Source organism: Suricata suricatta, chromosome 7 (assembly GCF_006229205.1).
Source record: "Suricata suricatta isolate VVHF042 chromosome 7, meerkat_22Aug2017_6uvM2_HiC, whole genome shotgun sequence".
NCBI lineage: Eukaryota > Metazoa > Chordata > Mammalia > Carnivora > Herpestidae > Suricata > Suricata suricatta.
In genome coordinates, this window is record NC_043706.1 from 36,070,335 (window position 1) to 36,085,013 (window position 14,679).

Below are 14,679 nucleotides of genomic sequence, written 5' to 3' on the forward strand. Positions count from 1 at the left end.
GATCAGTTGAGGAAACTCCTTTCATTCTTTGGAAGTGTTCTGCTTTGACCTGCTTCTGGAAACTAGATGGAGGGAATTATGATCTAAAGAAAAAAGATTAGCCCACTGTCCTGGCCGTGTTCCTGCCGGATTCCATTACATGGCTCATAAGCACAGCCCTGACGGATGCCCTGATTATGATGAAACCTGTATTTTCCAGATCATAAGCAATAAACCCACCTGTGATCATCCCCCATGACTTTCCCACAAAGGGCTTTTGTAGATTTGGAGGAAAGCCAGGCTAGATCCAAACTGTCCAGCTTCTTATTTTCTGAGAACCTTCTTTTAACATGGGCAATTAACATTCTTTCCTTTACAAGTAGGCTTGTGATTAGTGTTCAGTTAAAAAAATCCAACAATATACTGTTTAGAGATAAGAATGTTGGTTTATCTTTAAAAAAAAATTCAGGATCCCGGTTACCTCTGAAAGTAAGAAAGGGATATATAATTTTAGAGGGCCTAGAGAAGACAACTGATATATTGTCACCATTCTTTCCTTAATCTGGGTGCTAAGAACATTGAAATTATTTTTCTTCTTATTTAATATATGTTTTATATATACCATATTCTTCCTTAACTACTGTCTTACGTGCTTCTATGCATATGATATATTTTAGTCACCCATACACATCATTTTAGCCTAGGAATATGAAAGTTTTCTGCTAATGATGTCTGTGGAAAAATTTGGAAGCTTGTTATCACTACTTTTATTCAATATTTTGTTGGAGAAATCAGACAGTAAAGAATGAGATAATTGGAAAGGAAGACTAAGGTTGTCCTTATTTGAAGGTCATGCATGGAAAGTCCAACAAATCTAGGAATGACTGTTAGAACTAATAGGTTCAGTAATGTTTTTGTATAAGAGACCAACATACAAAAGTGTTTCTATAATAGCCAATAATTCAACCAGAGTAATAGAATTATATGCCAATTATATCTCAATAAAGCTGGAAGAATATAATAGAAAAAATTTGTTTTTCAATAGCCATAAAACTATAAGGTACTTAATAAATGTAAAAAATATTTGCATGGCATTTTGGGAGAAGATAATTATTACTGCATGGCATAATGGAAGATAGGTATAAATCCACAATTTGAATAACTCAAGTTTTAAATTAATTTGCAAATTCAATACAATTTCAATGACATCACAACAGAATTTTTTCCTATAATTTGTCAGGTTAATTTTAATTTTTTTTTTTTTTGCAAAATTATGTGGCGATGCGAAAAGCCAAAAGTAGCTCAAAATATTGATGAAGGAAAACAGGGTAGAGGTCCTGTCCTGCCATATAGAAAGGAGTATTATTAAGCCAGATTAAGACAATTTCTTAATAATGCAGGAATAGATAATAGATTAATGGGACAGGACAGAGGGTGTAGAAACACTCATATATATGAAAATTAGATATATTACACAGTTAGACTTATAAACCAGAAGGAAAGAATGTGTTATTTATTTAATAAATGATACTAGTGACTTTTATCTATATGGAAAAACTTAAATTAGATCATAAAAGTATCTTAAGGGGTGCCAGGTGCACTCAGTTGGTTAAATGTCCAACTCTTGATTTCAGCTCAAGTCATGATCTCATGGTTTGTGGGGTAGAGCCCCATGTGCTTGGCAGTGGGAAGCCTGCTTGGGATTCTCTCTCTCCCTCTCTCTCTGCCCCTCCCCCACTTGTGCTTGCTCTCACTCTTTCTCTTTCTCAAAAGAAATAAACATTAAAAAAATAAAAGTATCCTAAATTCATACCCATTAGTCTATATTTTATAGTACGTTAAATATTTATGTATTCTATAACACTGTTGGAATAAAATCTAGCACAATATATTTATGACATTAGGGTAGGGAAAAATTTTCAAGACATACAAAGCTCAAGCCATAGAAGAAAATATGTTTAAATTTTACTTCTTTATATTTAAAAGCATTCTTTAAAGGATCCATACATTTAAATGACTATGCTGGAATCCTTAGCAAAATGTTAGCAAACTGAATTCAGAAACATAAAAAGGGAGGTATATTATGACCAAAAGAGGTTTATCCCAGAAAATAAGATTGGTTTAAAATACCTTCTGTTAATAGAATTAAGGACAAAATCACGTGATTACCTCTGTAGACACTTCTTCAACATCATACTTACTAGTGAAAGACGAAATTATCTACCCCTAAGATCAGCAGCAAGTTAAGAATGCTGGCTTTCCCCACATCTATGCAACATTGTACTGGAGCTTCAATCCAGTGGGTGTAATAAGAAAGATACACAGATTAGGAAGGAAAAAGCAAAATTGGCTTTATTGACAGATAACATTATCTTGTCTGTAAAAACATCCCCAGGAATATATACACATGCAAAACTATTAGAATTAATAAATGAGTTCAGGGGCGCCTGGGTGGCTCAGTCGGTTAAGCCTCCAGCTTCAGCTCAGGTCAGATCTCACATCTGTGGGTTCGAGCCCCGTGTCAGGCTCTGTGCTGCCAGCTAGTTCAGAACCTGGAGCCTGCTTCTGGTTCTGTGTCTCCTTCTCTTTGCCCTTCCCCCTCTCGTGCTCTGTCTCTCTCTCTCTATCAAAAGAAAAAAAACAAAAAACATTAATAAAAAAATAAATGAGTTCAGCAAGTACACAGGATGTAAGATCAATACACAAAGCACAATTATATTTCTAAATAGTAGGAATGGACAATCTGAAAATGAAATTAGGAAGACAATTTTATTCATAATACTACTGTAGAGAATAAGTGTAACAGAGGAAGTGTAGGGCCTATACATCAGAAACTACAAAATATTGCTGAAAGATAACACCATGTTCATGGTTGGACGTCTCAGTACTGCTAAGTTGGCCGTTCTCCCAAACTGATCTATAGATTTAGTGGACTTTTTTTTTTTGGCAATGTTTATTCATTTTTGAGACAGAGAGGGACAGGGGAAGGGGCAGAGAGAGAGGGAGACACAATCCGAAGCAGGCTTCAGGCTATGAGCTGACAGCACAGAGCCCTTCGTGGGGTTCAAACTCACAGACTGCAAGATCATGACCTGAGCCGAAGTCGGACACTCAACCGACTGAGCCACTCAGTGCCCCGATTTAGTGGACTTTCTATCAAAGTCGCAGAAGACTGTTTTGGAAAAATTGAGTTGATCTGAAAATTTGAGTAGGGAATAGGGAAATTCAGAGGAACTCCAATAGCCAAAATGATTTTGAAAAAGGATAATAGAGCTGGATGACTTGATTTCAAAACATACTATACAGTTATAATCAAAACAGTGCAGTATTGGCCTAAGATTAGTCATGTAGATCAGTGGGACAGAATAGGCAACCCAAAATAAACTTTAGAGTCAGTTGACTTTCTGAAAGGATGTGAAGTAAAACAAAAAATGGAGCAATGGATTGTCTCTTCAACACACGATGCTAAAATAGATATATACGTGCAAAAAAAATGAAGTTGACTTACCCCACACTATGCAAAGAAATGAACTCAAAGTCAGTTATACAAGACCTAAAGCTATAAAAATCTCTTTAAAAAGAAATTAAAATTTAAGTTAGCCATTTGGGGTTATACAAAAATTTCTCAGTATGACAGCAAAAATATGATCCTTGACAAAGAAAACTGACAAACAGGACTTCAATCAAATTAAAAACGATTGCTCTTCAAAAGACAAATTTAAAATATTAAAAAGGGAAGCCACATATTTGGATAAACTATTTGCAATGCATACATATGGCATAAAGTACTTGTATTCGGAATATATAAAAAACTCAAACTTAATTATAAGACTATTGCCCTCCCAAATGGTCAGAAGATTAGTTCAACAAAGAAGATACATGAATGGCTAAAAAAATGCATGAAAAGATACCATTAGGATTAAGGAAATACACATTAAAACTATGATGATATACCACTGCACACCTATTAGAATGGATAAAACTTTTAAAAAATCTTCAATGCCAGTTGTTAACAAAGAGCCTGAAACTTTACTGCATCACTGGTGGGAATGTATATAAAGTCACAGCCACTTTGGAACCAGTTCGGCACTTCCTTAAAAAGTTGAACACACCTGTACCATTTGGCTCAGGAATACCACCCCTCGGTATTTATCCAAGAGAAATGAAATCATATGTCCATGTAAAGACGTCAATGTTCACACTGCATTATTTGTAATAACTTTAAATTGCTAGCAAACCAGATGTCCAAAAACTGGTCAATGGATAAACAAAATGAGATATATCTACACAGCGGGATACTTCTGTGTAAGAAAAGGGAAAGAACTACCAGGACATGCAACATTAGTTACTTAGTTAATTCAGCCAAATACCTTGTACTTTCTTTTGCTTTAATTTTGATTAAAAGTAAGACAAAAGAGCAAATGAGTGATGTGGTCTTAGAGGAGACTGGCCAATTCACCAGGGATGTCCTTTTTAGAGATGTTTCTCAGCTTCCGCTCATTGTTGCCATGCAGGAACACGGACCCCATACTACCAGATTAAATCTTAAAAAAATTTTTTTAATGTTTATTCATTTTTGAAAGACAGCGAGAGACTAAGCACGAGCAGAGGAGGGGGAGACACACACACACACGCACACACACGCACACACACAGAATCCACAGCAGGTTCCAGGCTCTGAGCTGTCACACAGAGCTCAATGTGGGGCTCAAACCCACAAACCATGAGATCATGACCTGAGCTGAAGTTAGATTCTCAACCTACAGAGGCACCCAGACACCCCCCAGATTAAACCTTTTTAAAAGAGAACTCTATTAGAAATCTGGAATTGCACATGAAATATCATGATTTTTAGTTGTTCATAACTGTTTTTGAAAAAGTCAGGGATTGTTTGGGTCAAATGAAAGTATCTGTGTAGTCTCTGTCTGATAGAGAATTGAGAATTTTGACCATGGCAGTGGCATGATCAGATTTTGGTGAGAGATGTTTATGGTTGTGGCTAATAGTGATTACATGATCTCTATATACCAGATGCTGAGCTGAGGACGAACATAAATTGTCTCATTTTATCCTCACAAGTATTTCCATGAAGATTAAAAAACTGGCCAAAGGTTATTTGGGTAATAGGTATGGTGCCTCCCTTTTAACTACCATACTGTTCTATAGAGCAACAAATTCAGCTCTTTTGACCTTTTTTTTTCCCTTGAGGATTTATGAGGAAGATGTTTAATCAGTGTCTTTCAGTTCTGTTCTCTGAAAGTAGTTTTCCCACATTAAAGAAATCTAGACCTCAAAATCTGACACAGTGGTTTAGGCAAGCCATAACAGACTCTTAAATACAGAGAACAAACTGAGGTCTGCTGGAGGGATGTTGGATGGGGGGGTGGATTTAACAGGTGACAGGCATTAAGGAGGGCACTTGTCGGGATGAGCACTGGGTGGTCTTATATGTAAGTGATGAATCATGGGAATCAACTCCTGAAGCCGAGACTACACTGTATGTTAACTAACTTGAATTTAAATAATAATAATAAAGAAAATCCAGCTTGAAAAAAGTCTATAAATATGAAAATTGATAATATTTGAAGTTGCATATAGAAGTTATCTCTCTATAAAACCATCTGTTTTCAGAATCTATCGAAGAAGTAACTCCTGCAAGGAAACTGAAGAACTTTTATCCAGGGGTAGCGGAGCACAAGGATATTTCCAAATTGGTCCTCCTCCTTTCCTCCTCTGTGAATTCTCTACGAAAGGTGGCTCATGACGCCTTGCAGGACTTTCAAAAGTACAAGACGCTCTGGACAGAAGACCGAGACGTGAAAGTGAAGGTGTATTTCGGCTACTTGTGATGCAGTTTGGGTTTGAGTTGTTTATATCTAACGTGTGCGAGAGAAGCAGGAAAGCATCAGTGATGATGACAGGAACTCATGAGCAGAGCTCAAGAACCTGAAAAGGCCAAGCATCTAACATACTAGATTTTGTGCTGCACTCACAGTGACTCTCTGAGGCAACTGAGAGTAGTGAGGCTCAGATTTCATTTAATTTGTGTGAACAGTTGGGAACCAGTTATGGTCCAGACATGTTCAGAGGCTGGGTATTCAAGGGTGTGTCACAATTAACATAGATTCACCTGTATTTTTAGTTAGAGACTCAAGGACACACGAATAACTCAGTTATTCACGGTAGACTATGAAATTCCCTCACCTGGCCTCATCTCCTCATCTTCCAGTACTACCAGTTCATCCCTTTCTTTACTGAGCCACTGGCCTGACCTGCAAATGAAAAAACATACAAACAAAAAAAAAAGAAAGAAAGAAAGAAAGAAAAAGAAAAAGAAAAAAAGCAGTATGCAATTTATACTGTCCAAAAGTTAAAGAAAATATTGTTTCCTATTTCCTTACTACAGGAATTTTTGGCTAACAACCCCTCTCTGACTGAAATCAGATCAGAAATTCTACACTTTGCTACTTTTGAACAGGAGATTGAGGAGCTGAAGCCTGTTATTGTTGTAGGAGCACTTGAACTACATACAGGTATTTTTAAAATATGATGTAAAGTGTCTGTATTTTCACATGAAATATTACATTATTTAGAAAGCAGTTATTAAGCTGCCTTTCATATACATATACATTATACATATAAACATGAATTTACATTATGCATAATATATATGCTATATAATTTACTATATATTTTTTTGTACATAGTATATGAGTGCCTTAATACACTGAATACACTGCACAAGTCCTCATTTGGCAAGCAACTAGGCTACACTTGAAACTTTTTGGGGGGTTACTATGAGGAAGGAGTAATATACGTGAGATAGGGGTAAAACAACGTGAGGTTTCCTGAGAAGTTAATCTGTTTGGGATTAGAGTATCAAAGGGTGATGAGACAGCCATTGAATCTCTGAAATACAACGCCCAAACTGATTTTACTGATTACAAGAGTAAGGGAGAGCTGTGCTGCTCAGGCACAGGGTTCCCCACAGAGCACACTGCCCCATCTCATATCCCGCGTCCGGGCTGCGTGGAGTTCAAGCACTGTGGGCGGAGATAGGTTAGCATCACCTGCAGCAGGATGGTTACTCAGGTGAGACTGTTGTTGATTGGTTGGCGCTCAGAGGTGGGCTTATTGAATATGTTCTTTTTGATTGGTTGACATTCAGAAGGGAGGGGCTGGTGCTGATTGGTTGTCAAAAGCATGTGAGCTGAGGTCTGTTGGTCCCTGGTTTGGGTTTAAAACTGGGTTGTGGCGGCTCTTTATTGCCATGGTTACCCAATACAGGTAATGGTGCTTGAAGTTTGTGAGAAGATATCATTCTCAGGAGATATTTGAATGACCTATTTTACAACAACTATCCATTTTAAGTAGATTTTCAGGTCTATCCTTAAGGAGTAAGTGTAACTGGCTCTCAAATTTGACTATCAAGGTTGCCTGACTTCTTTAACTTCCATCTCTTCTGCTGATGATAATGAAAGTGCCCACCTCATGAACTTGGCCTAGTACCTGACAAATAGTTGAGTTCAATAAATATTAAATGCCATTATTATATCTATCAAGAAGGGATTTAATTTGGGGAAGAATCACAAGCCCTTGACGGGGATATTCAGTTAGAAATCAGAAACTATACCTCAGTGGCAATAATTCCAAGAACTGTAGACTTTTGGAACATTAATTTACTTGTTATTATTACTATCATTTAAACTTCCTGTTTGTTTTCTCATAGTGGTTAGTGCTGTGATTCCTCATACACTAATCAACTCTAGTGCAGTGTGAGAGTTGGCTGAGGGCTTGATTTTCAAGAAAGGAAAGTGAAAAAAATGGAATAGGTGGCAACAGTTATAAAGAAATGGGTTGAGTGCTTGGGGCCTGAGGAAAAGGAGAAGTCCATGAGGTGCAGACCCCATGATATAGGATCTCCCAGTCTCGACCCACAAGCTGACTGTGCGACTCTTCTCAGGCTGCCATCTCCTCGGCTCCCTAGTCCTCTCAGTCTGTTGGGAGATGCAGGGGGAGAGATCAAATTTCAAGCATGGCAGGGCTGCAGGTTTGAGAGGTACCAAGGGGAGAAAAGAGAATGTGTGAGGATTGTTAAGATAGAATTGACTAGTTAGAGCTGTTTTGTTTTCAAGAAACAGAAACCTCTCTAAGCTTTTTTATGAGAAAAGTATATATCCCAGCATCCAAGATGCAGCTGGGTCTTAGGTATGAACCAGAACCAGGGACAGAACAGGAAGCTGAGGAAATCCACTCTCTCTGCCTCCCATTTCTTCTTCCCTCTGTGCATGACCTTTTCTGCTTCCCAGATCATATGGCTCCCCCTCAAGTGTCATTCCAAACAAGAAAGGATTTTGATTAGCAGATAAAAGGTTAGGACTGACTGGGACAATCAGGCCCAGGTACAAGGTCAAGTTATACACATTCTCTTACATGTGGATGAGCTAGGGAGTGAAATAAGGGGAAGACAGGGACAGGTTTGGCAGACAAAACAATGTATTACACTCCACTGTGTGGGGTCACCTCGAGGAATATGGAGGACTGACGGAGGGCTGCTAGCGGGATGACGAGAAACAGAGCAAAGTTCACACTGGGCAGTGCTCGAGCTCATTTCCAAAATTCCTCTCCATAGACTCTAGTGTCCGTCTCATGCACAGCTTAACATACTCTATGGGGAGAGGAATTACATTCTTCGAAATCTGGTAACTTTATAGCACATTTAATTCAAACTAACTATATTTCAAATGTTCAATAGCCACATGTCTCTAGTGATCATCAAATAGGACAGTACAGTTATGGATGCTCAGATTAGACATGAAGTAAATAGTTTCAGAATGTCATTTATATTCTGCTCTTTTTTCCTCTTCCCCAGAGCCAATGAAATTGGCCTTATCAATTGAGGCTAAGGCATGGAAGATGTTACTCTGTCGATATTTGAATGAAGAATACAAAAAGAAAATGTCAGACTTGATAGCATTTATCAATGAATACTTGAAAAAGTTATCTAGACCTATCCGTGATTTAGATGATGTCAGATTTGCAATGGAAGCCCTAGCATGTATCCGTGATAATGAAATTCAAATGGACATGATTTTGGGACCAATTGAAGTAAGAAATGATTGTATTTTTTTCTTTCTTGAGATGCTTATCAAAAAAGAGAGAGGGGCACATGGGTGGCTCAGTTGGTTGAGCATCCGACTTCAGCTCAGGTCATGATCTCGTGGTTTGTGAGTTTGAGCCCTGTGTGGGGCTCTATGACAACAGCTCAGAGCCTGAAGCCTGCTTCAGATTCTGTGTCTCCCTCTCTTTCTCTGCCCCTCCCCTGCTCATGCTCTGTCTCCCTATCTCTTGCAAAAATAAACATGAAAAAAAATTTAAAACACACACACACAAATTGATTCTATTAATATACTTCTTCATCTATTTTATGGCATAGTCTGCCTCTTCTTTCTGACGTGATGTCGTTGGAGGGATTTTGACAATTATCAACAGTGAACAGTATACAAAGGAAGATTGATATATTAGTAATGCTGAGCTGATCTAGTTCAATTTTTTTATAGTAGCACCAACATTTTACAGAAATGAATGGTTTTGCTCTTCCATGTCAATCTTGACATGTTAGGCAAGTTCCCCAAATATCTTTAGCTTTCCTTAGAAACCACTTACAGGTCTCACTCATGACCAACAGCATACCCTGGTCAGCATGGTAGGGGCAGTACACTTAGGCTCAGTAGTAAACTGTTGGAACTAAGATCAACCAGAGATATTTTTAGGGTAGAGGACTGTATTAGTTTCCTACTGATTCTACTCTCCTGCCTCCCTCTTTTCCTTATATGGACCTTTGTGATTAAATGGGGCCCACCCAGTTTAGCCAAGATAATTGTCCTATCTGAAGTTTTTGAACATAATTGCATTTGCAAAGTCCCTTTTTGCCATGTAAAGTAACATAGTACAGGTTCTGGGGATTAGGATGAGGACAACCTTGGAGAGGCCATTATTCTGTATACTTACAAGTATTTTATGACTAATATTTAAAAAAATTTTTTTATGTCTTTATTTTATTTTTTTGAGAGAGACAGAGTGTGAGCTGGGGAGGGGCAGAGGGAGAGGGAGACACAGAATCTTAAGCAGGCTCCAGGCTCTGAGCTGTATAACTAATATTTAAATTCCTGGCTCATAGTGATAATAAAAATCAAAGTCTTAGTTTATTTTATGACTCTTAAAAAATTCTCTACATTAAATCTAAATTTAAATTTAAATTTCCCTATGCCCAAAATACCTGCGGGACTGGCATTCTCACTGCCTCAGTTTGGTATGCCAATGCTCAGAACTAGTATTGCCTTCTTAAAGCTATTTAGTGTTTATACTCTGGTAACTGATACACTTCATACCTTTATTACCTCTTTAAATCTTAGTATTAGGGAATTTTTGATGCCTGACCATCCATTCCTTAAGATTTAACAAATTATCATATCATTCTTTCTTGACTGCAGAAACTTTATTCTTCAGCATAAATTCTTTTAGTCAATCCATTTGCCAGTCCATTCTGTTGGTTTTTCAAATTTCTTTTCTTCAGATTATCTCCCATATCACTGTTTCATTCTATTTTTTACATAGCCAGCCCATATTTACATAGAGTAATGAGAAGATATTTTGCATGGTGTTGCACAAGATCAAGCAGGAGAGAGAGACAGAAAATGATTCTAGGGATATTTTCTAGGACAGTGTTTTCTAGGATAGTATTTCAATGTGATCTGCCCATATCTCCATCAGAATCATCTTATTAAATGCAGATATTGGGACCTAGGACCTAGAGTCAATATCCGGTATCAGTTAAAATCTAGAGGCACTTGTTATACATGTTTAATTTAGGAACCACTCTTCTGGAGTATGCTCTCTTCTAAGAGTGGGGAGAATAGGAATGTGTTTCTAGAAGGCATCTAAATCATTTGGCATTTGCTTTCCTTGTGATGTTTCTGAACTCTACTCCCACTCTCCAGGAAGCCTATGCTATTTTAAATAGATTTGAAGTTGAAGTAACCAAAGAAGAATCAGAAGCAGTTGACACCCTGAGATATTCTTTCAACAAGTTGCAGAGCAAAGCTGTAAGTACAAACTTAATTCTTATTTTTTAGAAGTCACTATTTCTAGGGGAAATATTTTCATACATTATAAGGTTTAAATATATATTATTATAATAGTTTTATTGAGATATAATATGCATACCATAAAATTTATCATTTCAAAGTACACAGGTTAGTGATTCTTAGTATATTCATAGAGTTGCATAACCACCATTATTATCTACTTTTAGGACACTTTCATCTTCCCAAGAGAAACCCCATATCCGTTAGCGACTGCTCCTTCTTCTCCCTCTTACCCCAGTCCCTGGCAACCACAAATTTATTTTTTGCCTCTATGAATTTGCCTTTTCTGGACATTTAATACAGATGGATTCATACAATATGTAGCCTTTTGTCACTGGCTTCTTTCATGTAGCATAATGTTTTAAAGTTTACCCATGTTGTCCTAGGTACCATGACTTCATTTTCCTAATGTCTAATGATGTTGGCCTCATGTACTTATTGGCCATTCATCCATCTTGTCTGAAGAAATGTGAACTTAAATCCTTTGCTTTTTTTTTAAAAAAATGGGTTGTCTTTTGGGGCGCCTGGGTGGCTCAGTTGGTTAAGCCTCCAGCTTCGGCTCACGTCAGATCTCACGTTTGTGTGTTCGAGCCTCGCGTCAGGCTCTGTGTAGACAGCTAGCTCAGAGCCTGGAGCCTGCTTCCGGTTCTGTGTCTCCTTCTCTCTCTGCCTCTCCCCCTCTCATGCTGTGTCTCTCTCTGTATCAAAAATAAATAAAACATTAAAAAAATTTTTTAAATGGGTTGTCTTTTTATTTTTGAGTTTTAAGAGCTCTTTATGTATTTTGGATATAAGTCCCATATCACAATATTTTCTGTCCTTCTGTGGGTTGTCTTTTCAATTTCATTTTGTTTTTTTTCAAGTTTTTGCTTGAATTCCAGCTAGGTAAGACATAATGTAATATTAGATACAGGTGTGCAATTTAGTGAGCCAGTACTTCCCATTGAACACCCAGTGCTCCACAACAAGTGTACTCCTTTGTCTCCATCGCCTGTTTAACCTGTCCACCCACCCACCTCCCCTCTGGCAACCATCAGTTTGCTTTTTGTCATTAAGAGTCTATTTCTTGGTTTTTCTTTCTCTCTCTGTCTCTCTGTCTCTCTCTGTCTCTCTCTCTTCTCCTTTGCTCATTTGTTTTGTTTCTTAAATTCCACATATGAGTGAAATCATATGGTGTTTTTCTTTGACTGACTTATTTCACTTAGTCTAATACTCTCTAACCCCATCCATGTTGTCAGGGAAATGCAAATCAAAACTACAACAAGATACCACCTCATGTCTGTCAGAATGGCTAAAATTAACAACAGAAGAAACAACAGGTATTGAAGGGGAACCCTTTTGCGCTGTTGGTGAGATGGCAAACTGGTGTAGCCACTGTGGAGGACAGTATGGAGGTTCCTCAAAAAAGTTAAAAATAGAACTACCCTATGATTCAGCATTTGTGCTACTATATATTTACCCAAAGCACTAATTCCAAGGGACACGTGCACCCCAATGTTTATAGCAGCATTATCTACAATCGCCAAATTATGGAAATAGCCCAAGTGCCCATCAACTGATGAATGGATAAAAAGATATCTTTTCAGTATCTTGACAGTGTCCTTTTTCTTTTCCTTTTTATTTTACTGTGTTAAAAGACACATAACATGAAATTTACCATGTTAATCATTTCTAAGTGCACAGTTCAGTGGCATTAAAGACATTTACATTGTTGTGCAGCCATTACCACTATATATCCCTATAATTCCTTTCATGTTGTAAATCTGAAACTCAGTGCCTATTAAATAGTAACTCTGCATTCTCCCTTCCCCTCAAACCCTGGTAACCACCATTCTACATTCTGTCTCTGTGAATTTGAAGCACAAATTTTTGAAGTTTTGACTTAATTTTTAATTAAATCCAGTTTATCTATTTTTTTTTCTTTTGTTGCTCATGCTTTAGTATCATGTCTGGAAAACAGTTGGTTAATCCAGGGTCATGAAGATTTACTACTATGTTTTCTTATGTGAATTTTTATAATTTTAGCCCTTACATCTAAGTTTCTGAGACATTCTGAGCTCATTTTTGTTTGGGGTGTGGGTTAAGGTGCCACTTTCTGCAAAAGCATGTGGGTATCCATGTCTCCGCATCATTTGTTGAAAGACTGTTCTTTCACCAATGAATTGCCTTGGCCCCCTGGTGGGAAATCAGTTGATCATAAATGTAGGGAGTTACTTCTTGGCTCTCAATTCTGTTCTGTTGCTTCATATGTCTACCCTTATGCCAGTCACATAATGGCAGGATTATTGTAGCCATGTGCAAAGATTTTTTAAAATAATAGTAAAATACACATAATGTTTAACATCTTAACTATTTTAAGGGTAGGTAGTAATGTTAAGTATATTCACATTGTTGTGCAACCAATCTCCAGAAAATTTTCATCTTAAAAAACTTAAATTCTATATCCATTACATAATAACTAATTTCTCTGTTTCCCCAGGCCCTGGCAACCACCATTCTGTTTTTTGCCTCTATACATTTGACTACTTTTGGTACCTCATATAAGTACAATCATGCGATCTTTTTGTGACTGGCTTGTATGTTAGCATCATGTTTTCAAGGTTCATCCATGTTGTAACATGTGTCAGAATTTCCTTCCTTTTCAAGTCTGACTAATATTCCATTATATGTATGTGCCACATTTTGTTTACTCATTCATCTGTCTGTGGACACTTGGGTTGCTTCCATATTTTGACTATTGTGAATAATGCTGCCATGAACATGAAAGTGCAGATATCTCTTTGAGACCCCACTTTTAATTCTTTTGTATGGGTATCCAGGAATAGAATTGCTGTATCATATACTTTTTAAGTTTTTGAGATCCACTGTACTGTTTTTCATTGGAGCTGCATCGTTTTATGTTCCCACCAACACTGCAAAACGGTTCCAATTTCTCCACATCTTTGCCAGCACTTGTTATTTTCTGTTTCCATGATAGTCGGCATCCTACTTGGTAAGGTGGTATGTCATTGTGGCTTTGATTTGCGTTTCCCTTATACATGATCTTGATCATCTTTTTACATGCTTGTTGGCCATTTGCATATTGTCTTTGGAAAAATGTCTATTCAAGTCCTTTGCCTATTTTAAAATTGAGTTGTTTGTGGTTTTTGTTGTTGTTGAGTTGTAGGAGTTCTCTATATATTCTGGGTATTAACTCCATATCAGGTATATGATTTGCAAATATTTTCTCCTACCCCATAGGATCCCTATTCACTCTATTGATTGCGATCTTATAATTCCATTTATTCCTGTAAAGGAGGTAATGATACCTCTCTTTCATTTTTAATTTTAGTCATTTGAGTCCTTTTCTCAGTGTAGGTAAAGGTTCATCAATTCTGTTGATCTTTTCAATGAAGAAACTTAGTTTGTTGATTTTCTCTGTTGTTTTCCTATTCTCTATATCATTTTTCTGTGCTGTAATTTTTATTATTTCCTTCTCCTTGTTTTGCATTTAGTTTGTTCTTCTTTGCCTTGTTTGTTAAGATGGATGGTTAGGTTACTGATTGTCGGGCCC

General features: G+C 37.2%; 1 protein-coding gene across 1 annotated transcript in view; it reads left to right on the top strand.

Annotated features, from left to right (window-relative positions):
- The window catches only part of DNAH8 (dynein axonemal heavy chain 8), a 323,365-nt gene that overhangs the window by 103,884 nt on the left and 204,802 nt on the right, over positions 1–14,679 (top strand). Inside the window, exons 26-29 of the mRNA XM_029943168.1 lie at positions 5,611–5,807; positions 6,386–6,512; positions 8,852–9,087; positions 10,980–11,084. Coding sequence (XP_029799028.1) covers positions 5,611–5,807; positions 6,386–6,512; positions 8,852–9,087; positions 10,980–11,084 — 665 coding nt within the window. The remainder of the gene's footprint in view (positions 1–5,610; positions 5,808–6,385; positions 6,513–8,851; positions 9,088–10,979; positions 11,085–14,679) is intronic.